This window comes from Coregonus clupeaformis, chromosome 23 (genome assembly GCF_020615455.1).
Source record: "Coregonus clupeaformis isolate EN_2021a chromosome 23, ASM2061545v1, whole genome shotgun sequence".
Lineage (NCBI taxonomy): Eukaryota > Metazoa > Chordata > Actinopteri > Salmoniformes > Salmonidae > Coregonus > Coregonus clupeaformis.
The window spans coordinates 21442981-21466653 of NC_059214.1; the positions used below are offsets into that span (position 1 = coordinate 21442981).

Sequence of the window (23673 nt, forward strand, 5' to 3'; positions counted from 1 at the left end):
TTTCCCAATTATGTATGTTTTTTTTTTTTCCTTTGTTTTGATTTCAACCCATCCAGTTGGTGGCGGCAATACACCTTTTCGGGTTGTAGTCCGCCATAAAACCCACAGAAGAAGTGTTTGTTTTGACTGCTAGCATACTGCTGGAAAGTTAGCTAGCGCAAGAAAACGAATGCATGATTCTTGAAGCGATATATGGTTTGAATTTAGATAGTATAATAAGATAAACTAATACGTATGATTTTTGTTTAAGATAATGTAAGTAGCCCCCTTTCTAGGAACGCGTACGTTAGCTAGCTAGTAGGAACTGCTATGTACAGTTCCAGTCAACTTGAATGCATGACCTGCTGAGTACTAACGTTAGCTAACTAGATAAATAAGATGGCAAACTCCACTAAGGTGTTATAGTTTATTGTAAACTGTAAACATTACCTAGCCTATTCGTTTACTTGTGGACCGTGATGGCTGCAAACAAACTTCATAAACGCTAACTAGCTAGCTGATAAAAGCTAGCTAGTAACGTAGCTAGCTTAGCTACATATCTCGCTGCGTTGATCAGATGTCAACTATGCCATGGACAGTAAGCTGTTCAACACCGTCAACTGAATCATTTCTATCCACGTCCGTTTATCAACTGTGAGCTAAGTCGATCAAAATGAGGATCCTAAGGGCCTTGATGAGTAACGCCGCCTCCATGGGGAAGCATATTGATTACTACTCCAGATTCTCCCCTTCACCCCTCTCGATGAAACAGTTCTTGGACTTCGGTAAGTGGACTTGATTCTCAATGTCTTTAGCCAACTGTTTGCTAACTTCATTGAGACGTGGCACATAGGCTTTATATAGCTGCTTCATATGTTTCATCTAACTAACCATCAGTCATGTTTGTTCTGTTCCACATTCAGGGTCTGGTGAAAATGCATGCGAGAAAACATCGTTTACATTCCTCAGACAGGAGCTACCTGTGAGGTTGGCAAATATAATGAAGGAGATCAACTTGTTACCTGATAATCTGCTAAAGACTCCATCAGTCCGGTTGGTCCAGAGCTGGTGAGTACTGTCATTTTAGAGCCATCAGACCCCCATCTAGCCTGTTGGAACCAGCCTGAATGCTGCTTTTACTATTGTATTTCACTTCAGTAAAACAGGAGGGTGACTGCAGCAATCAGGCTGGTTCCACCAGGCTAATTCCCATCTTCCCCTGTTATGCATGTTCAGCAGGCCTATGAATAGCTTAACCAATGTATTGGGTCATTTTCTATTTTTAGGTACATGCAAAGTCTTAAAGACATCATTGAGTTCAAGGAGAAAGATGCTGATGATGAGAAAGTAACATATGAGTAAGATTATAATCACGTTTGGTTATTCATGCTTACATATCACTAATATAAACTGGGCCCATTGTGGATCATAATTCCTTTGGTGTCTGTCTTCACATAGTTTCACTGATGCTGTTATAAAGATCCGAAACCGTCACAATGACGTCATCCCGACCATGGCCCAGGGGGTTGTGGAGTACAAGGAGACCTATGGCACAGACCCCATCGTCAGCCAGAATGTTCAGTATTTCCTGGATCGCTTCTACATGAGCAGAATATCCATCAGGATGCTGCTTAACCAGCACAGTGAGCATGTCACCTGTGATTGCACCCACACTGATGTCAAAAGCTGCAGCATTGCTCAGAAGAGGAACATTTCAAATGGAAACTGTTTCTGGCAGTTTAAAGACATTCTGTTAAAGGCGAAAAATATCTTACATCCTAAGACCAGAATATCTGAAAGAAATTGACAAATAATGGAAGCAGAGCTGTCAAACTTGTTATATAAACATCTGTTAAAATGTTAGTGGTGACAGTTTTGCATGTATTTGTACGTCTTCTATTCTAGCCCTGCTCTTTGGCGGGAAAGTGAGGGTAAACCCAGCTCATCCTAAACAGATTGGCAGTATTGATCCGCACTGCAGTGTTACTGAGGTAGTCAGGGGTAAGTGCTGCACAATTTTAAACAACTGAAATAGGCCTAAATTGATAGCAACAATACAGTATTACTTTCCTATATACAGTGGGGGGGAAAAGTATTTAGTCAGCCACCAATTGTGCAAGTTCTCCCACTTAAAAAGATGAGAGGCCTGTAATTTTCATCATAGGTACACGTCAACTATGACAGGCAAATTGAGATTTTTTTTCTCCAGAAAATCACATTGTAGGATTTTTAATGAATTTATTTGCAAATTATGGTGGAAAATAAGTATTTGGTCACCTACAAACAAGCAAGATTTCTGGCTCTCACAGACCTGTAACTTCTTCTTTAAGAGGCTCCTCTGTCCTCCACTCGTTACCTGTATTAATGGCACCTGTTTGAACTTGTTATCAGTATAAAAGACACCTGTCCACAACCTCAAACAGTCACACTCCAAACTCCATTATGGCCAAGACCAAAGAGATGTCAAAGGACACCAGAAACTAAATTGTAGACCTGCACCAGGCTGGGAAGACTGAATCTGCAATAGGTAAGCAGCTTGGTTTGAAGAAATCAACTGTGGGAGCAATTATTAGGAAATGGAAGACATACAAGACCACTGATAATCTCCCTCGATCTGGGGCTCCACGCAAGATCTCACCCCGTGGGGTCAAAATGATCACAAGAACGGTGAGCAAAAATCCCAGAACCACACGGGGGGACCTAGTGAATGACCTGCAGAGAGCTGGGACCAAAATAACAAAGCCTACCATCAGTAACACACTACGCCGCCAGGGACTCAAATCCTGCAGTGCGAGACGTGTCCTCCTGCTTAAGCCAGTATATGTCCAGGCCCGTCTGAAGTTTGCTAGAGTGCATTTGGATGATCCAGAAGAGGATTGGGAGAATGTCATATGGTCAGATGAAACCAAAATAGAACTTTTTGGTAAAAACTAAACTCGTCGTGTTTGGAGGACAAAGAATGCTGAGTTGCATCCAAAGAACACCATACCTACTGTGAAGCATGGGGGTGGAAACATCATGCTTTGGGGCTGTTTTTCTGCAAAGGGACCAGGACGACTGATCCGTGTAAAAGAAAGAATGAATGGGGCCATGTATCGTGAGATTTTGAGTGAAAACCTCCTTCCATCAGCAAGGGCATTGAAGATGAAACGTGGCTGGGTCTTTCAGCATGACAATGATCCCAAACACACCGCCCGGGCAACGAAGGAGTGGCTTCGTAAGAAGCATTTCAAGGTCCTGGAGTGGCCTAGCCAGTCTCCAGATCTTTGGAGGGAGTTGAAAGTCTGTGTTGCCCAGCGACAGCCCCAAAACATCACTGCTCTAGAGGAGATCTGCATGGAGGAATGGGCCAAAATACCAGCAACAGTGTGTGAAAACCTTGTGAAGACTTACAGAAAACGTTTGACCTGTGTCATTGCCAACAGAGTATATAACAAAGTATTGAGAAACTTTTGTTATTGACCAAATACTTATTTTCCACCATAATTTGCAAATAAATTCATTAAAAATCCTACAATGTGATTTTCTGGATTTTCTTTTCTCATTATGTCTGTCATAGTTGACGTGTACCTATGATGAAAATTACAGGCCTCTCATCTTTTTAAGTGGGAGAACTTGCACAATTGGTGGCTGACTAAATACTTTTTTTCCCCACTGTAAACTGCTTTGCCTTTCCCCCAGATGCGTATGAAAATGCAAGAAACCTTTGTGATCGGTATTACATGAACTCTCCCGAGTTGGTACTGGAAGAATTCAATGGTAAATGTTTGGATTTCATTACCGACTTATGCATAATAATAAACTTGGTGGACTTTTGATGATATTAGACTGCGTTTACATGTATTTTCAGAAATGATTGCATCACACTTACAGTTCCTACATTTTCCAATTGTCTCTACAGTGAAAGATGATGGAAAGCCTCTGACTGTAGTGTATGTGCCATCCCATCTCTACCACATGGTATTTGAACTTTTCAAGGTATGCCTTATTTTTTTAAACTTCAAAATGAATTACTTATGAGCTTACTTTTTTAAGTTCTGAGAAGAAAATTGAACCTTAAATGTGGATTTGATCTCTCCAGAATGCCATGAGGGCCACCATGGAGTTATATGGCGATTCTATGGACTATCCTCCTGTACATGCCCAGGTTGCCCTGGGGAGTGAAGACTTGACAGTTAAGGTACAACTACTCTGCAGTGCTGCTTCTCATTTAACCTCTCTTATATGGCTAGAGAGACGTCATATCATCATATCAGTCTTATCAGTGCATCTCTAGTTTATGGTATTTCCTCTTCCAGGTGAGCGATCGTGGAGGAGGGGTCCCTCTGAGGAAGATCGAGAGGTTGTTCACCTACACATACTCCACCGCCCCCCCACCCAGCATGGACGGCCAACGCAGCCCTCTGGTGAGACTATCCACTTTATAACAAGGAGCACATACTATTAATATTAATTACAATATTGTAAGCATTCTCTTATCTGTTCGGTTGTAGGCTGGCTATGGGTACGGCCTGCCTATCTCTCGATTATATGCCAGATACTTCCAAGGTGATTTGAAGCTGTACTCTCTGGAGGGCTATGGCACCGATGCTGTGATATATATCCGGGTAAGTAAAAAAAAAAGTAAACAAAAATGAGACGTTAAGTGTTGATGTTTTTCAGAATAACTTGAGACCCATTTCTCCATTATTCCCTCGACAATTGTGTGCAGGCATTGTCCACGGAGTCCATCGAGAGGCTTCCTGTCTACAACAAGTCAGCCTGGAAGCACTACAAGACCATGCACGAGGCAGACGACTGGTGTGTTCCAAGCAAGGAGCCCAAGGACATGACAACATTCCGTAGTTTTTAGGCCTAGATGCCTCCTGGTTAGACTATTGTCATTTGCTAGATGATTTACTGTACATTCATTGTTTTGGTTGTAGTTGCTGAATGAATTGCTTTGTGTGAGTGATGCTATAGCTGCTCCACTTTGGGAAGCAATAGGTCAAAAACCTTTGCACTTTTACTGGTTGCATGTATACGTAACTAACAAAAATGACAGAGCATAGTTCTAGTGCAATACATTTAATGTGAACAATAGATTTTGGTGTTTTGATCAATAGAGTTCCTTGACAGTCATATATGCAATGGTTTAAAGAAGTGAGTATTTATCATCACTAAATTGTATAAACCCATTCTGGAAGTGTTGCTTTGTCAAAACTGCCATGTTTATACCATGTGTATTATGTGAAAGGATTGCTTGGTTTCTAGCATTTTGCTGAAAGGGAAAAAGAGTGAATGTTGCTTGTTATTTTTACTGAGTGTTCTCCACGGGCTGAAGATGTTTGTTACAAAGTTGTGCAGCTACGAGGTCTTTTTCCATGTCCTTCGCTATCGTTGAAGGAATGTTATTATCTTGACAGTATAGATGGAGTACATATTTTCTCTGTCCTACAGCTATACATGACGGAAGAGAAATACAGATAAAACTTGTTCTCACCATTGAGATACGTTTGAGGTGCAGTGTGGTTTCATTGACTCAACCTTTCAAGAGATATGTGTTATTTCTGTCAAGTGTTGTTGACCTTATTAAAGTGTACGTTAGTGGAACATCCATCTCATGAATGCGGAAACCATTAGACCTCCCAATTAAAGCACAAAATACACCCACAACGGAATCTGATGTGAGAATGTTTATTTTATGCTGCTTTTACAATATGTACCAAGAACAGAAATAGACTAGCTCTTTTGTATTGGAACAAGTGAAGGGAATTCAACTAGTGTGTCCAATACCTTTTAACTCCCCAAAATCTAAACAAAGCATACTTGAATAAAAAAATAAATGCTTGGCTATGGACAAGCTCAACATGCACCCAACATTCATGTTGACAAGACAGCCAACCATTCAACTGATTTATTGTCATAGGCACACACACCTCATGTTCTCATGGACCCACACCCTGTCAGCAAGGAGTGCATGCAGTGTAGAATAATATTGCATGTGTTGGTACCATTTCAGCAACACATAAAATTCTCCGGCTCAATTGGACCACAAGAGTAGTACATCTTCCATTCTCAAAACAGGCACAGTTGGGAAGGGGCTATATAAGCAGCATTTCCGTTGTCGTTACTTGATTCCTTTTGCCTTTCATTTAGCAAATATGTTCTCATCCTAGTGGCTATTCTACTTAGTAGAAAAAGTATATATAAAATGATTAACCTTAATAATTTGATTTTAAAACGTTATGCAGTTAATAGGCATATGTAGAAAACTTCATTCATACACTTAAAACCTTGTCACCCTTTTAAGCTTAAAAGATTATATAGTACTTTTATCTCAATAACTGTACAAAGTTCCTGCAACAAAATATCTATCTGTACATGGCTACAGGAAAGTTATGCTAGCAAAAATACACTATAAAACACGTAAAAAGCAGTACTGAATTAATTCCACTTGTTGTATGGGTAAATGTACACAAATCCTGCAACTACATATCTGGAAACTCAAAAGGGATAAATGTACTGCTTCTATAGCTTTATAAAGGTTTAAAAAAAACATGTTGAGTTTTGTTTTTGGTCATGTCCCCAACACTTGTCATTAAAGTATCACTTTCACCCCCCCTCCCCCTCCTGTCTCCCCAATCTACCACAATGATGTGATACAGATACTTCTGGAGACAGGACTGTCAGCGTATTTGATTGAAAAGCAGAGCCAGCTCGTGTGTGTGCTTGTGAATAACCCAAAACTATGATAGGAAAAGTATCAATAGCCAACAAGACAAATAGGGCTATTTTCAGATTATTCTTCCAATTGGCACGGTAAACCAACACTGGTGTGCTAACATTATCATTACTGGTCATTATAGACTCACATGATGATTGACTTGAGTTTGTGCTCTCTTAGTAACTGCTGTGAACTGAGGTGGATGGTACTTATGTGGCCTATATGTGAAACAGAACAGATACAGGGGTCGTTGAATGTCCTGCCTCACTCGAGGGAGAATGTGTTAGGTTATGTTCAGAGATAGAGAGAGTGGGTCACCTCTGGGGCAGTTCAGCAGACAGAGTCAGTGTTGGGAGGCAGTCTCCCGCTGCGTCGTGCCTCCTTTTCCCTTTTCTCCTTCTGTTTCTCCAGCTTCTCCTGGGACTTCCTCATGTCCTTCAGCTTCTTCTTGATGGTGGCCCGGTCACTCTGGCTGGACACACCCAGGGCCTGAAGGGACAAACATCACTGGTCACATTCTAGAACACACCTCTCTGAAATGTATATACACTTCTGACAATATCCTCTCATTTATTGTGTCATTTTTGGCCATAAGGTGGCAGTCTATACCTTATAAACCTGACTTGTGGCAAATGGAAGAGCTTGCATTTAGATAATATGAAAATCATTTCAATTGTACATTCTTCATTCTGCCTGAAACTCTGTGTGGCCAACATATGAGTTCTGAACTTTGGTCTTGTTGCTTGTGATGCCCTCGTACCTTCAACTTGTCACTGTCCAGGAGCATAAGCTGATGGCCATCCACACCCTTGGCGGTGAACTCAGGCGTGTATTGGTCCATGTTCATGCCCATCAACCAGTGACAGACTTGCTGATTGTTCCACTCGAGGACAGGGCGGTTCTGCCATTGATATTCCTTCCCTGTGGGCACTGGCTCATCATCCAGGGTCTACGGAACACCAAGAAACACATGACATCCCCAAAAAACTAACGAAACAAGTCACCTAGAGCACAGTATAATGGATTAAATAGCAAATGAATGTTTAAGCACAATATCAAAACATGGCACGGTGCAAAGCATTTGGTACATGCATTGCACATCCAGTGACTGAAATCACATAAAAAGGCTGTGTCCACTGGTCCATTCAGAGTTTGTCAGAACGCTGATAAGTGGAACAGGCCAGAACATGCAGAGGGAGCATGTCCGTTTTGTTCTACCTGGCATACGTCTGCTTGTTTGAGTATAGTAAGCAGGGCATTGGTCTAACATTTATCAGAATAAAATAAATCACTTATCAACTGAAACACCAACAAGATAAGCAATACAGTCATAAAACACAATTATACACACAATCCAACACCATATGATAAGGAATGTAAGACAAGTTCCACTAAACAGACACAGGAGCGGCACAGATCATTCTATGGCAGGGCTCCCCAACTGGCAGACGGCCCGCGGTGTGGTTTTATTTGGCCCCCCAAGTATTTTTGTAATATTTTATTTTATTTTCATTGTTGGACATAAAAAACAGTAAAAACACCAGGAAATCAGCTCCAAGTGATTTTTATTTGGGAAATCTGTTCCCAAGTATTTCCACGCATAATAGAAAGACACGTGACCATATACAGTGGGGAAAAACAGTATTTAGTCAGCCACCAATTGTGCAAGTTCTCCCAATTAAAAAGATGAGAGAGGCCTGTAATTTTCATCATAGGTACGCGTCAACTATGACAGACAAAATTATATTTTTTCCCCCTGAAAATCACATTGTAGGATTTTTAATGAATTTATTTGCAAATTATGATGGAAAAGAAGTATTTGGTCAATAACAAAAGTTTCTCAATACTTTGTTATATACCCTTTGTTGGCAATGACACAGGTCAAACGTTTTCTGTAAGTCTTCACAAGGTTTTCACACACTGTTGCTGGTATTTTGGCCCATTCCTCCATGCAGATCTCCTCTAGAGCAGTGATGTTTTGGGGCTGTCGCTGGGCAACACGGACTTTCAACTCCCTCCAAAGATTTTCTATGGGGTTGAGATCTGGAGACTGGCTAGGCCACTCCAGGACCTTGAAATGCTTCTTACGAAGCCACTCCTTCGTTGCCCGGGCGGTGTGTTTGGGATCATTGTCATGCTGAAAGACCCAGCCACATTTCATCTTCAATGCCCTTGCTGATGGAAGGAGGTTTTCACTCAAAATCTCACGATACATGGCCCCATTCATTCTTTCCTTTACACGGATCAGTCGTCCTGGTCCCTTTGCAGAAAAACAGCCCCAAAGCATGATGTTTCCACCCCATGCTTCACAGTAGGTATGGTGTTCTTTGGATGCAACACAGCATTCTTTGTCCTCCAAACACGACGAGTTGAGTTTTTACCAAAAAGTTATATTTTGGTTTCATCTGACCATATGACATTCTCCCAATCCTCTTCTGGATCATCCAAATGCACTCTAGCAAACTTCAGACGGGCCTGGACATGTACTGGCTTAAGCAGGAGGACACGTCTCGCACTGCAGGATTTGAGTCCCTGGCGGCGTAGTGTGTTACTGATGGTAGGCTTTGTTACTTTGGTCCCAGCTCTCTGCAGGTCATTCACTAGGTCCCCCCGTGTGGTTCTGGGATTTTTTTTCTTGTGATCATTTTGACCCCACGGGGTGAGATCTTGCGTGGAGCCCCAGATCGAGGGAGATTATCAGTGGTCTTGTATGTCTTCCATTTCCTAATAATTGCTCCCACAGTTGATTTCTTCAAACCAAGCTGCTTACCTACTGCAGATTCAGTCTTCCCAGCCTGGTGCAGGTCTACAATTTTGTTTCTGGTGTCCTTTGACAGCTCTTTGGTCTTGGCCATAGTGGAGTTTGGAGTGTGACTGTTTGAGGTTGTGGACATGTCTTTTATACTGATAACAAGTTCAAACAGGTGCCATTAATACAGGTAACGAGTGGAGGACAGAGGAGCCTCTTAAAGAAGAAGTTACAGGTCTGTGAGAGCCAGAAATCTTGCTTGTTTGTAGGTGACCAAATACTTATTTTCCACCATAATTTGCAAATAAATTCATTAAAAATCCTACAATGTGATTTTCTGGATTTTTTTCCCTCAATTTGTCTGTCATAGTTGACGTGTACCTATGATGAAAATTACAGGCCTCTCTCATCTTTTTAAGTGGGAGAACTTGCACAATTGGTGGCTGACTAAATACTTTTTTCCCCCACTGTACAAATGTAAACAAGGTTTGAAATGATTATGCTTTAGTCAAATATTATATCTGTTTGGGCTTCTTGCAGCCAATTTTCAGTCTACAAATGATTTGTAATTATGTTCCGCCCCACCGACCATCCGCTCAAGAACAAAATAGGCTCGCGGCTGTATCTAGTTGATGATCCCTGTTCTATGGTCTATGAGAAAAACAGAAGACAACTGGAGTAACTAAGTAGCCTCTACTGCTAGTTCAGCTGGTAGTAGCACAACAAGGACCCCAAGCTTGTTTTAACACCACACAGACAAACTTCAGCACACACATGCAACTTCATTCTCCGGTGGTCATTCACGATTCCATCACCACAGCCACAAGGGGGGTAAACTCAAAGAGCATGCTTGATACTGTCCCCTTTCAGAGACATCTGAGCAGCACCATCCCACACAGGGTTTTGTGGAACAAAGAGAGAGAGCACTCACCTCACTGGACGAGAAGATTAAAGTATGTGAGCGCCCAGACAGAATGGGCTCTGCAACTAAGCCTGAGATGTCTGAACTGGGACTGCCAAGGTTTGAATCATCTATGACTGACAAACTCTGGAACAGTGGAACAAGGAGGAAACAAGGAGGAACGCATTAACTAGACAAACACATGGGTGGGTAAACGACAGTTCTGGGGACTAAAGCTCTAGGGAGAAAAGGGATCAGCAGTGGTAACAGTGTAAATGTGGAAATTGAGGTTGAGAATTAAATAGGGATTATCATTGACATGATTTGCTCTATGGTGATATCAACACTGGGAATACTGTGTAAATACATTATCATCATAACAGAGGGGTAGAAGAAGATATCAGGTCTTTGATTACACATTCATAAATCCAACTGGATTATCAGTTGAGTTCACGACAAACATAACTCGACAATTACTAGCATGACAAAAGCTACTTCTACTACGACAATTATGACACACACAAACAACTATTTCTACTGGTACAGCACTAAAACGCCACTCAAAAAACTATGTGGTACTGTATCAAGACTATGTTTTTCAATCATTTGTGATTAATTCCGACTGATAATATTAATCATATCATGTGTGATATGAAAGGTATGGCGAGGAAGCATAAATGTGAAATGTTCGATTTACAGTGCCTTCACAAAGTATTCCTTTTGTTGTCACAGCCTGAATTCAAAATGGATTAAATAGTTTTTTTCGCTCTCACTCATCTACAGACAATACCCCATAAAACATGTTTTTAGAAATATTTGCAAATTTGTTGAAAATGAAATACAGAAATATCTAATTTACATAAGTATTCACACCCTGAGTCAATACTTTGTAGAAGCATCTTTGGCAGCGATTACAACTGTGAGTCTTTCTGGGTAAGTCTCTAAGAGCTTTCCACACCTAGATTGTGCAACATTTGCCCATTATTCTTTTCAAAATTCTTCAAGCTCTGTCAAATTGGTTGTTGATCATTGATAGACAACCATTTTCAGGTCTTGCCATAGATTTTCTAGTAGAAAAATATCTACTTAACTCGGCCACTCAGGAACGTTCATGGTCTTCTTGGTAAGCAACTCCAGTGTAGATTTGGCCTTGCGTTTTAGGTTATTGTCCTGCTGAAAGGTGAATTCATTTCCCAGTGTCTGGTGGAAAGCAGACTGAACCAGATTTCCTCTACGATTTTGCCTATGCTTAGCTCCATTCCATTTATTTTTATCCTGAAAAACTCCCCAGTCCTTAACGATTACAAGCATACCCATAACATGATGCAGCCACCATTATGCTTGAAAATATGGAGAGTGGTACTCAGTACTCGGGCTCCCGAGTGGCGCAGCGGTCTAAGGCACTGCATTTCAGTGCTTAAGGCGTCACTACAGACCCCCTTGTTCGATTCCAGGCTGTATCACAACCGACCGTGAATAAGAATTTGTAAATAAGAATTTGTTCTTAACTGACTTGCCTAGTTAAATAAAGGTAAAATAAAAAAAAATAAAAAAGATGTGTTGTATTGGATTTACCCCAAACATAACACTTTGTATTCAGGACAAAAAGTGATTTGCGCTTTGCCACATTTTTTGCAGTATTACTTTAGTGCCCTGTTGCAAACAGGATGCATATTTTTGAATATTTGTATTCTGTACAAGCTTCCTCCTTTTCACTCTGTCAATTAGGTTAGTATTGTGGAGTACCTACAATGTCTTTGATCCATCCTCAGTTTTCTCCTATCACAGTCATTAAACTCTGTAACTGTTTTAAAGTCACCATTGGCCTCATGGTTGAATCTGTGTTTGAAATTCACTGTTCGACTGAAGTACCTTAGAGATACTTGTATGTGTGGGGTATAGAGATGAGGTAGTCATTAAAAAATCATGTTAAACTCTATTATTGCACACAGATGGAGTCCATGCAATTTATTATGTGACTTGTTAAGCACATGTTTACTCCTGAACTTATTTAGGCTTTCCATAACAGAGGGGTTGAATACTTATTGACTCAAGATATTTCAGCTTTTCATTTATAAATCATTTGTAAAAATGTCAAAAAACATAATTCCACTTTGATATTATTGGGTATTGTGTATAGGGCAGTGACACAACAATCTTTAATTCATCCATTTTAAATTCAAGCTGTAACACAACAAAATGTGGAAAACGTTAAGGGGTGTGAATACTTTCTGAATGCTTGAGACACTACCACAAACCCAATTCCACTACAACAACACAAATCAATGTTAGGGTTTTAGTATGATCTAGATGTGAAATTAACTATCACAACACTACACTAGATGACTGGTTAGTTCTAATCTACCAGCTCCTCTAAGATTGGGGGTGTAAAAAGGAAATCATACTGTACCAAATCTAACGAGCGACTGAATAAAGAGGACCAGGAGAGATTTGTCTGTTTGAAAGAAGGACGGTTAGAGAGCTTGTCAAGTCGTTCTCCATACTGTACAGTCGTGGTCAAAAGTTTTGAGAATGACACAAATATTAATTTTCACAAAGTCTGCTGCCTCAGTTTTTATGATGGCAATTTGCATATACTCCAGAATGTTATGAAGAGTGTTAAGATGAATTGCAATTAATTGCAAAGTCCCTCTTTGCCATGAAAATGAACTTAATCCCCCCAAAACATTTCCACTGCATTTCAGCCCTGCCACAAAAGGACCAGATTTCTTTTACATTTTTACATTTTTTAGTCATTTAGCAGACGCTCTTATCCAGAGTGAGTGCATTCATTATTATTATTTTTTTTTTCATACTGGCCCCCCGTGGGAATCGAACCCACAACCCTGGCGTTGCAAACGCCATGCTCTACCAACTGAGCTACATCCCTTCTTCAAGCTACAGCTACAGATGACATCATGTCAGTGATTCTCTTGTTAACACAGGTGAGAGTGTTGACGAGGACAAGGCTGGAGATCACTCTGTCATGCTGATTGAGTTAGAGTAACAGACTGGAAGCTTTAAAAGGAGGGTAGTGCTTGAAATCATTGTTCTTCCTCTATTAACCATGATTACCTGCAAGGAAACACATGCCGTCATCATTGCTTTGCACAAAAAGGGCTTCACAGGCTTGGATATTGCTGCTAGTAAGATTGCACCTAAATCAACCATTTATCGGATCATCAATAACTTCAAGGAGAGAGGTTCAATTGTTGTGAAAAAGACTTCAGGGTGCCCAAGAAAGTCCAGCAAGCGCCAGGACCGTCTCCTAAAGTTGATTCAGCTGCGGGATCGGGGCACCACCAGTGCAGAACTTGCTCAGGAATGGCAGCAGGCAGGTGTGAGTGCATCTGTACGCACAGTGAGGCGAAGACTTTTGGAGGATGGCTTGGTGTCAAGAACGGGAGCGAGGAAGCCACTTCTCTCCAGGAAAAACATCAGGGACAGACTTATATTCTGCAAAAGGTACAGGGATTGGACTGCTGAGGACTGGGGTAAAGTCATTTTCTCTGATGAATCCCCTTTCCGATTGTTTGGGGCATCCGGAAAAAAGCTAGACCGGAGAAGACAAGGTGAGCGCTACCATCAGTCCTGTGTCATGCCAACAGTAAAGCATCCTGAGACCATTCATGTGTGGGGTTGCTTCTCAGCCAAGGGAGTGGGCTCACTCACTCTCAAATATTGACTCTTTGCATAAACTTAATGTAATTGTCAATAAAAGCCTTTGACACTTGTAATTATACTTCAGTATACCATAGTAACATCTGACAAAAATATCTAAAAACACTGAAGCAGCAAACTTTGTGAAGACCAATACTTGTGTCATTCGCAAAACTTTTGACCACGACTGTACACTGTGGTTGACACCCAGCTCCAGCTGGCACCGGATCACACAGAGTAGTAGAATTCCAGCCAGCGGAACCAGGGGAGGCCCCGTTTGTGGCACACACCGCCCACTCCCCACAGCCCTGGTGCTGTTGGCCTCCATCTACTCACCAGGCAGCCTGGTTGTGAATTACTCAGGCCTATTTGTGCAGATGCATTTAATGGGGATAATTCTCTGGTTGCTAAGCCATTGAAATGCCAGTGAATCCTCCTCCTCCTTTTCTCGCTCTCAGATTAATGACGGGGCTGCATCTCAAATGGCACCCTGTTCCCTATATAGTGCACTACTTTTGACCAGGGCCCATAGAGGAATAGGGTGCCATTTGGGACACACACACACGGCCTCCATATGGTTCCACAGGCAGCAGCAGCAGCAGCGCAACCCTGTTCTGTTCTCTTCCTGAATGGGAGGAGCTATAGGAGACAGACCAGCCACTCCACAGCAACATCATCGTCACACTCTGGGAAAAACGATACCGGCCGGCTGCTACACATTTCTTGACTGGATTTGGTATTTCCACGCAGAGCAAAAACATGCTTTAAACAGTGGATTACTGACCAATGAATCACTGGCTTATTACTGGCCAACTCACCATGAAACAGTCCAGAAATGACAGAGAGGTCAGTTCAGTGACACAGGACTGCTTTCATTCCACTTAGTAGTAGCAAATGAAATGTAATTAGAGTCCCGGCTATATTTGGCATACCAGTAAAATGGCCTAATGCAATAATTCCTTTATGTGTTCTGCTTCCGTTTGCTACTGGTGATTCTGACGTTACTGAACATCTCTACCTCTTGGATAAAGATGTCTAGATTATCTTTTGATGGCACTGTGTGTGTGTGTGTGTGTGTACACTCACCTTGTTCTTGCGGTCCTGGCTCTGCTCACTGCTGGTCTCAGTGGCTGCGTATGGTAGACTGCTGCTGGTGGACGAAGGCTCCTTGTCCCTGTCTCTGTCCCCAAACCAGGAGAAGGGCATACAGGTGGGTATAGAGGTCATGGACTCAGAAGGGGACAGGTTTCCCCCAGATTCCTCCAGGAGCTCGGCAGAACCCCTGGGCATTAGGAAAATGAAGAAAAATAAGCAAAGTCTCCAAGTTACATATTGTCCCTTTAATAGCACAAAGGTCCTCTGATAGCAGAGCTGTGAGTGTACGGTGATGACATATCTAGGATGTGGTGAAACAGTAGGCCTGGTAACATGACATGTGACATACCTGCTGTCCAGAGATGCTCGCATCGCCTCCTTGTCATGTTTCTTCCCTTTGCCACCAGACTTCCGGAGGCCACTGTTGGTTTTCAAAAGCTTTAGATGGTGCAGGACTAACAGGACTGTCAAACTGAAAATTAATTATTATCTCAGGCACTTACCCAAAAATCGTCTTTTTGGGTTTTCCTACTGAAGAACTCTCATTTGTTTCATCTGTAACAGAGTTACATTTTTGACAACGAAATGAACTGCCACAAGCAGAGAGCCAGTAAGAGGCATATCAATATGGTGACAGTCAGTGGAGGTAGCAGCAACAACAGGTTTTGTAAATGTGCTGTGTAAAGAGCATATTGTGGGTAGCAGATTCATCTGTTGATGAGGGGCAGTACCTTTGAGCTCCTTGCCCTTCCCCTTGGACTCCCTCTTCTTGACGTTGCGAAGGAACCCTGAGGGGGAGTGTGGTGAGGGCAAAGAGGTGTCTTTGGGTGGGGACAGGGAAGGACTGCCCCCGCTTTCGACACTATCTCTCTGGGACGGGGGCAGGGAGGGGCTGCTGGAGAGCTTCACCTTGCTCCTGGATCTCTCCCCAGCCTCGGGGGTGTCGTCCCTCTGGCCGGTCCTAGGATAGCACATGGGCACGGGCAGGGACAGGCTCTCCTGGATGCACCTCTTCCTCCTGGTAGAGTCCTCCTCCTCGTTCTCCTGGAGGGAAAACCAGTCAGCAGTGATGTGAGCAGACAAACAGTGGAGATAGACCTGATACATGTGAATATTGGTATTGAACATGCATCCATAGAAGGAGATGCGGAAGAATACATCTTTGAATTAGCTAGTACTATTGACCCTGAAATTGTTTTCAAAATGACTGAGAGAACTTTCCGAGCTGACCTGTGAGTGGCAAGGGGACATGCCAAGGTTCTCCTTCAGTTTATTGCGAGACGGACGATTCCTCCTTGGGGCCAGTAGGCCCTTGGCTTTGTGTGCACTGGTGTCCAAGCGCTCAGTCTCAGGGACCAGCTCGCTCCAGTCTGTATCTGTGGATGAGAGACAAAACACAGCTCAGAGCTCAGTAAACACAACATAAGGCATACACTGTACACTATTCTCAGACATACTCGTGTTCAGAGACAGTCACGCTTTCCAATGGTAGTAAATGATGGGTGGCTCCTAGCCTGTTCGTCAAGTGTACATTGAGCCCTACCTAGCGTTAGAGAGTCCACTGACTGTGTGTTGGTGACAGGGCCTTCACTCCCCTGGCTGCTCCATCTCCTCTCCACAGCAGAGTCCTGACCCGACTGGGTCTCTTCACGGTCAGCAGGCGGACCGCTGCCCTCCAGGACCGCTATCTGAGGAGAGAACCACAGAATGGACAGTCAACTTCTTCTCCACTAGGTCTGTTCTAATGTTGAAGTCTCTTTCTTCCAATATGTTCCTCTTACCCTGTCCTGCAGGCTTTCAAGCTGCTCCTTGTACCATCGATCCTTCTCGTCTAGAACTTTCTTCATCTCCTCCTCCTTCTTCACAAAGTCAATCTCCCTGGAAAGGAATCAGACCATTAGACTTCATAAATCATTCCATCGACATATAAACATATTGTACTTTCTACACAACATGACTCAGCGTAGTGGAAGGCCTTCAGCCTGTTCAGAGCATGGGAAGCTCAGGTCAACACAGAAACTCACTCAGCTGAAGTCGAGACTTCTAAATAATGCAATAATGCACGTCTAACTTGGCCCTTAGTGAACTCAACTCACTTCTGCTGGTAGTCCTTGAGCAGTTTTTTGGCCTTGTTGTATTTCTTGTCCAGGGCCTCGTACTGGCTCTGGGTCTCCGACAGTTGCTTGTTGACAGTTTTACACAGATCCTGGGCCTCCAGCCAGTCCTTCTCCAGCTTCAACATCTTCTCATTATTCTCCTCAATCTTCTGCTCCAACTCAACCTCCATGGGCTCCCTGGATGCGTTGTCCTCCTCGGACGCCCTTAGCTGTAGAGGAAGAGTGAAATGTATTTTTAGTACCTAAATGTAAGGGCTTCTCATCTACTAGTAAAATCAACATATTCAAATCATTACGGTCAGTCAGATGACAGACAGGCAGAGACAGAGAGCATGACTGATGACATTTATGGTTGGTCACCGGCTGGCGACAGCTACACTCCAAGCATTGATCATACCTTTTCCTTCAGTTGGTTTATTTCAGCTGTTGCTATGCTTTGTTTCAGCTGGAGCTAGGGTAAAGAAATAAACAATTTAAGTAACAAAAACAAGCACATATCACACAAATAATTACACATCCACCATACTGTAAACTTGTGATAATTCTAGCATTTGAAATACCTCCTTGAATTTCAAGCCCATCTGTGTGGAGTCCACGTTGGAGGGCTTGAACATGGCCTCGGTCTCCGGCAGGTCAGACACCTCCACAGTCCTTCCGCCGGAGAAACTAGACTCTAGGATGCCTCCCTCCTCTCCATCCTCTTCCTCGTAGTGCTCCTCCTGAAACACAACCAACCACAACCACACAATGACATCACGCAGCCAATCACCTGCCCACGTGGCGCCCAGCAGCTCGGCTCGGAGCCCAGGGGGGAGGTATGGGTAATCACTACATCATATCCCAGTGTTACCGTGGTAGCCTGCAGAGAGCCCAACAGGAGGCCTGTATCAGCAGGAAATGCATATATTCTGCTCATCAACATGTTCCATCACACACACACACACAACCCCAAACATGAGCCACCGCACAGAAAAAGATAACACACAAAGCCCCATCACACAACCACACACTACTGCACAGATTATTTGCATACACACATAGAAATGACCAAATTTGTTCACCACGACCAACAGCTCCTTGGACAGGAGTAGCACGGCATTCAAAGTGCCTTCGGAAAGTATTCAGACCCCTTGACTTTTTCCACATTTTGTTACGTTACAGCCTTATTCCAAAATGGATTAAATTAATTAATTGTTTTCCTCATCAATCTACACACAATACCCCATAAGGACAAAGCGAAAACAGATTTTTAGAAATGTTTGCAAATGTATTCAAAATAAAAAACAGAAATACCTTATTTACATAAGTATTCAGACCCTTTGCTATGAGACTCGAAATTGAGCTCAGGCGCATCCTGTTTCCATTGATCATCCTTGGGATGTTTCTACAACTTGATTGGAGTCCACCTGTGGTAAATCCAATTGATTGGACATGATTTGGAAAGGCACACACCTGTCTATTTAAGGTCCTACAGTTCACAGTGCATGTCAGAGCAAAAACCAAGACAGGATTGTGCCGAGGCACAGATCTGGGGAAGGGTACCAAAAAATGTCTGCAGCATTGAAGGTCCCCAAGAACACAGTGGCCTCCATCATTCTTAAATGGAAGAAGTTTGGAACCACCAAGACTCTTCCTAGAGCTGGCCACCCGGCCAAACCGGAAATCAGGGGAGAAGGGCCTTGGTCAGGGAGGTGACCAAGAACCCGATGGTCACTCTGACAGAGCTCCAGAGTTCCTCTGTGGAGATGGGAGAATCTTCCAGATGGACAACCATCTCTGCAGCACTCCACCAAATCAGGCCTTTAAGGTAGAGTGGCTAGACGGAAGCCACTCCTCAGTAAAAGACACATGACAGCCCGCTTGGAATTTGCCAAAAGGCACCTAAAGGACTCAGACCATGAGAAACAAGATTCTCTGGTCTGATGAAACCAAGATTGAACTCTTTGGCCTGAATGCCAAGCGTCATGTCTGGAGAAAACCTGGCACCATCCCTACGGTGAAGCATGGTGGTGGCAGCATCATGCTGTGGGGATGATTTCAGCGACATGGGGTAGGAGACTAGTCAGGATCGAGGGAAAGATTAACGGAGCAAAGTATTATTATAAAATATTTGTTTTGTTATTTAGCAGACGCTCTTATCCAGAGTGACTTACAGTTAGTGAGTGCATACATTTTCATACTGGCCCCACGTGGGAATCGAACCCACAACCCTGGCATTGCAAGCGCCATGCTCTACCAACTGAGCTACACGGGACTGTACAGAGAGATCCTTGATGAAAGTCTGCCCCAGAGCGCTTTGGATCTCAAACTGAGGCGAAAGTTCCCCTTCCAACAGGACAACGACCCTATGCACAGAACAAGACAACGCAGGAGTGGCTTCGGGACAAGTCTCTGAATATTCTTGAGTGGCCCAGCCAGAGCCCGGACTTGAACCTGATCGAACATCTCTGGAGAGACCTGAAAATAGCTGTGAAGCGACGCTTCCCATCCAACCCGACAGAGCTTGAGAGGATCTGCAGAGAAGAATGGGAGAAACTTCCCAAATACAGGTGTGCCAAGCTTGTAGCGTCATACCTAAGAAGACTCAAGGCTGTAATAGCTTACAAAGGTGCTTCAACAATGTACTGAGTAAAGGGTCTGAATACTTATGTAAATGTGATATTTCAGTATTTTATTTATTTATACATTTGCACAAATGTCTAAAAACCTGTTTTTTCTTTGTCATTATGGGGTATTGTGTGTAGATTGATGAGGGGGAAAAAACTATTTAATCAATTTTAGAATAAGGCTGTAACGTAACAAAATGTGGAAAAAGTCAAGGGGTCTGAATACTTTCCCAATGCACTGTATCTATATGATATGCTCCACAATGGGACATGTACACTGAGTGTACAAAACATTAAGAACACCTTCCTAATATTGAGTTGCACCCCCCCTTTTGCCCTCAGAACAGCCTCAATTCGTCTGGGCATGGCCTCTACAAGGTGTTGAAAGCGTTCCACAGGGATGCTGGCCCATGTTGACTCCAATGCTTCCCACAGTTATGTCAAGTTGGCTGGATGTCCTTTGGGTGGTGGAATATTCTTGATACACACGGGAAACTGTTGAGCGTGAAAAACCCAGTAGCGTTGCAGTTTTTAAAACAAACTGGTGCGCCTGGCACCTACTACCAAACCCCATTCAAAGGCACTTAAAGCTTTTGTCTTGCCCATTCACCCTCTGAATGGCACACATACACAATCCATGTCTCAATTGTCTCAAGGCTTAAAAATCATTCTTTAACCTGTTTCATCTCTTCATCTACACTGATTGAAGTGGATTTAACAAGTGACATAATAAGGGATCATAGCTTTCACCTGGTCAGTCTATGTCATGGAAAGAGCAGGTGTTCTTAATGTTTTGTATAATCGCCTTTTATCAGATCCAATAGGTTTAAGCTTTGTCTCTTTTCCAGGTGCCCTACCTTTTCATGCCCAGTTCCCTTTCTAAATAAAGGCATGTGGTTGCCTGTGCTTTTGAAAAGCAAACATTGCACAATTCCAGCAGGCTCCAGCAGCCACCCCACCCACACAGCACCAGGGTTACTCACTGCTCCCTTCCCGGATGGAGCGTGACTGGATTGGGCTAACCAACGGGCCAGGGACCAGGGTCGGGCCAGGTGACTCACCTCCTCGGTGGACTGTTCATAGGGGTCGTCCAGGTGCTGCTGCTCCTGCTCGCTCTTCTCCTGCTCCAGGGTCTCGCTGATCAGACGCGCCACCTCGCTCTGCGTCCCCGGCTTCTCCCGGCCAATCAGAAAGCTGTTTGTGTGACAATAATAAAAACAAACCAATTTATTCAATATTTCTCAATTTTTCAAGGAAATGTATTTTCTTCCAGTTATACCTAATCACTTAAAGATAGCTATGAGGTAATTTTGTGGGAGGCTCCATTACTGCCACACCTTAATCTCATGTTCCCAGATAACCTAGAACTCTGGGGGCGAGGCTAGCCACACCTAGGATGATTACGACTTATTTCAAAGGGCCTACTAGAGCTGGACTCTGAGCTCACCTGACTGTTCCTTTAGTGTTCTTCAGCACTGTAGCAGCAAACAGCTGGGTCACTCCTACCAGACTGATCCCATCCACCTCCACTATCTGGTCATTAACCTGGATCCTAGTGGAAAGGACAACATGCAATCATAAGGCAAGACATTTGAGACATATTGTATGTTGGAAAGAGGGCGTGCAATCAACAGGGGAGGATATTTGAGAAATGTACTGTAACTACGTTGTAGTGACTCTTTTCCACAACATAAGGCCAGATACCCTGGGAAACAGAAGGAGCCATTTTCTTTCGGTGCCTCACAGGGTTATAAATACAGTCAGTTGTTTAGAAATGTCTCCTTCTGTTTCCCAGGGTATCTGGCCTTATGTTGTGGAAAAGAGTCACTACAACGTAGTTACAGTACATTTCTCAAATATCCTCCCCTGTTGATTGCACACCCTCTTTCCAACATACAATTTGTCTCTTGACCCTTGTGAACCCTTTGACATCCCGACAGTGTTGTGGATCATCGTGATGGGCCTATAACTTACAACACATTTTAACTGCCACGGTTAAAACACGGTTAAAACTTTAATGCTTCGGTTAAGCACAGTGGAGCGCAGCGCGTTACCCCAAAGGGCTGGGCATCACCTGCCATCCCGTTCAGCTGCTCCCCGCTCAGTTATGGTCTTCACAAAGATTCCTAGTTTCTCCAGGCCCTGGTCAGCTCCCACTCCCATCCCTATGATACTGATGCCGAGGCCGTTGTCTCCTGTGGGGCAAAGAAAGATGGGGAGTTAGAATGGATGGATGGGACTGCATTCTCTGGACCCTTGTAATGATGATGATGATGATGATGATGATGTATCTTGGCCAGGGCTGCCTTGTAAAAAAAATCTCAATGGTACTCAAAGGGACTCATGGATTAATAAAGGAAAGATTAAAGACAGACAAGAAGACGGACCCTTTTCAATTTCCACGGGGAACACGTCCATCTTCTCCACCCTCTTCTCCAGCTCGTACTCAGCCGACGCCGCCACGGGATCCACCTCATCGTTGCGCCGGTCGTAATCCTCGTTAGAGTAGGTGCTGAACACCTGCAGTGTGGGAACACAAGCACAGGGTGCTTACAACTAGGTACACCACTTCCCCACACTCCAACAACAAGCAATGGACTTAAGGGCCAGACACATATTCTGTCTCTGTACTCATAGAACTGGTGTTATTCTCTAAAATAAGTCTGTTCTGCTGAGAACTAGTCTATTTATTAGTCTCTACTGTGGTTATGAGTTTCAATAAATATCAAGCAGACTAGGCCTTGATGTCTTGAACGCTAACCCTTCATTAGTTATCAATAAAAAAGTGCTCCCAGTGCCATCCACTCTTGTTCACCCTTTGCCAGTGAAAGAGGCTTTTGTGCCTTAGTTTTTGGACAGTGAGGTAACTTGCAGTCTCACTACTTTACAGCAAACAAAAGCACTGAGGCATGCAAATGCCAGTATGCACAAAGACACACTGTTACAGGGATTTCATTAAGGTTTAAAGAACCTATGATTTCAGCAGACATAACATCAGAGCACTAGCTCAGTCTCCGTTCAGTTCAGAGACGATGTAGCGGTTTCCTTGTTAGGATCCTAGTCGCACAAAGTGTGGCTGGCAAAGCACACCCCGCCCCGAGAGAAAGTAGGCCACAGCTGGGAGGAAAAGAGTGGATGTGGCAAAGATCAATGCTCTGTGGCAACAGGTGGTAATCCTCAGTGCTAAAATGAATAGCTCACAGAAAGCCTGTATTCAGTCAGCAATCTCTTGCCCTCTGTTAGCTTTCATTGCAGGTGGGCATTATCCCCACCATATCTGTGAATAAATCAAACATCACACAGTTCATTTAGCCGGCATACCGCGTGTATTAATTGGCTGACATGGCCGCCTTCCATAATCTAATCTGTGAAACACTCCTAGGGTCACGTTAAGGTGCTCTCTGCTCTCTGGAGAACCATCTGCTGGCAGTGACTACGTTATCAGGATGTATTAAAAAAGGTATGTATCCAATCTATCTAAAGCGGCTTGGGCTGTGGGCTCCCAGGCCTGTATGGTGTGTCCTCTCCTCAGTCACAAGGTGATATCCAGCCAGAAAGACAGAGAGCCAGAGCAAGCAGCACAGCCAGCTGGGATTTCAAAGCTGCTTTTTACAGATGATCTCAGATCTGCTCTGAGAGAAGAGAGCTCTACTGATAGTGGGGACAGAATAGAGCGGACCACACATTAGTCTTCAGCTTTGATATTCTTCAGACATCCTGTGTCAAGAACTGCAGGAAACGCACTCAAAATCAAATGTGTTGCTGGCTGCAGGAAACTGAGGAAAGGGAAGATATGTTTAGGTTTAAAAGAGGGGAATGAGGAGTCTACAACTGTCAAAGCCAAGGGAATGAACTCTAGT

General features: G+C 43.4%; 2 protein-coding genes across 5 annotated transcripts in view; one reads left to right on the forward strand and one right to left on the reverse strand.

Annotated features, from left to right (window-relative positions):
* The first annotated feature begins 71 nt into the window (after positions 1-71).
* Positions 72-5636, forward strand: pdk1 (pyruvate dehydrogenase kinase, isozyme 1). Its single transcript, XM_041844333.2, has 11 exons — positions 72-764; positions 903-1047; positions 1266-1337; positions 1438-1622; positions 1885-1980; positions 3661-3738; positions 3881-3957; positions 4061-4159; positions 4278-4385; positions 4473-4586; positions 4691-5636. The coding sequence occupies exons 1-11, from the start codon at positions 653-655 to the stop codon at positions 4829-4831; spliced, it is 1227 nt and encodes a 408-aa protein (XP_041700267.1). The 5' UTR covers positions 72-652; the 3' UTR covers positions 4832-5636.
* Positions 5637-5639: 3 nt separating this feature from the next.
* The window catches only part of LOC121536784 (neurabin-1), a 43982-nt gene continuing 25948 nt past the window's right edge, over positions 5640-23673 (reverse strand). For 2 of the 4 annotated variants that reach the window (XM_041844329.1, XM_041844330.2), the window contains exons 3-20: positions 22201-22333; positions 21888-22008; positions 21261-21365; positions 20875-21007; positions 17768-17926; positions 17605-17658; positions 17187-17416; positions 16872-16968; positions 16634-16778; positions 16321-16466; positions 15822-16134; positions 15594-15645; positions 15440-15511; positions 15082-15277; positions 12746-12790; positions 10366-10482; positions 7446-7634; positions 5640-7174 (exon numbers count right to left, since the gene is read on the reverse strand). In XM_041844329.1, coding sequence (XP_041700263.1) covers positions 7016-7174; positions 7446-7634; positions 10366-10482; positions 12746-12790; positions 15082-15277; positions 15440-15511; positions 15594-15645; positions 15822-16134; positions 16321-16466; positions 16634-16778; positions 16872-16968; positions 17187-17416; positions 17605-17658; positions 17768-17926; positions 20875-21007; positions 21261-21365; positions 21888-22008; positions 22201-22333 — 2466 coding nt within the window. In that variant the 3' untranslated portion in view covers positions 5640-7015. The remainder of the gene's footprint in view (positions 7175-7445; positions 7635-10365; positions 10483-12745; positions 12791-15081; positions 15278-15439; positions 15512-15593; positions 15646-15821; positions 16135-16320; positions 16467-16633; positions 16779-16871; positions 16969-17186; positions 17417-17604; positions 17659-17767; positions 17927-20874; positions 21008-21260; positions 21366-21887; positions 22009-22200; positions 22334-23673) is intronic. The other 2 variants (XM_041844331.1, XM_041844332.1) reach the window with 2 other exon arrangements.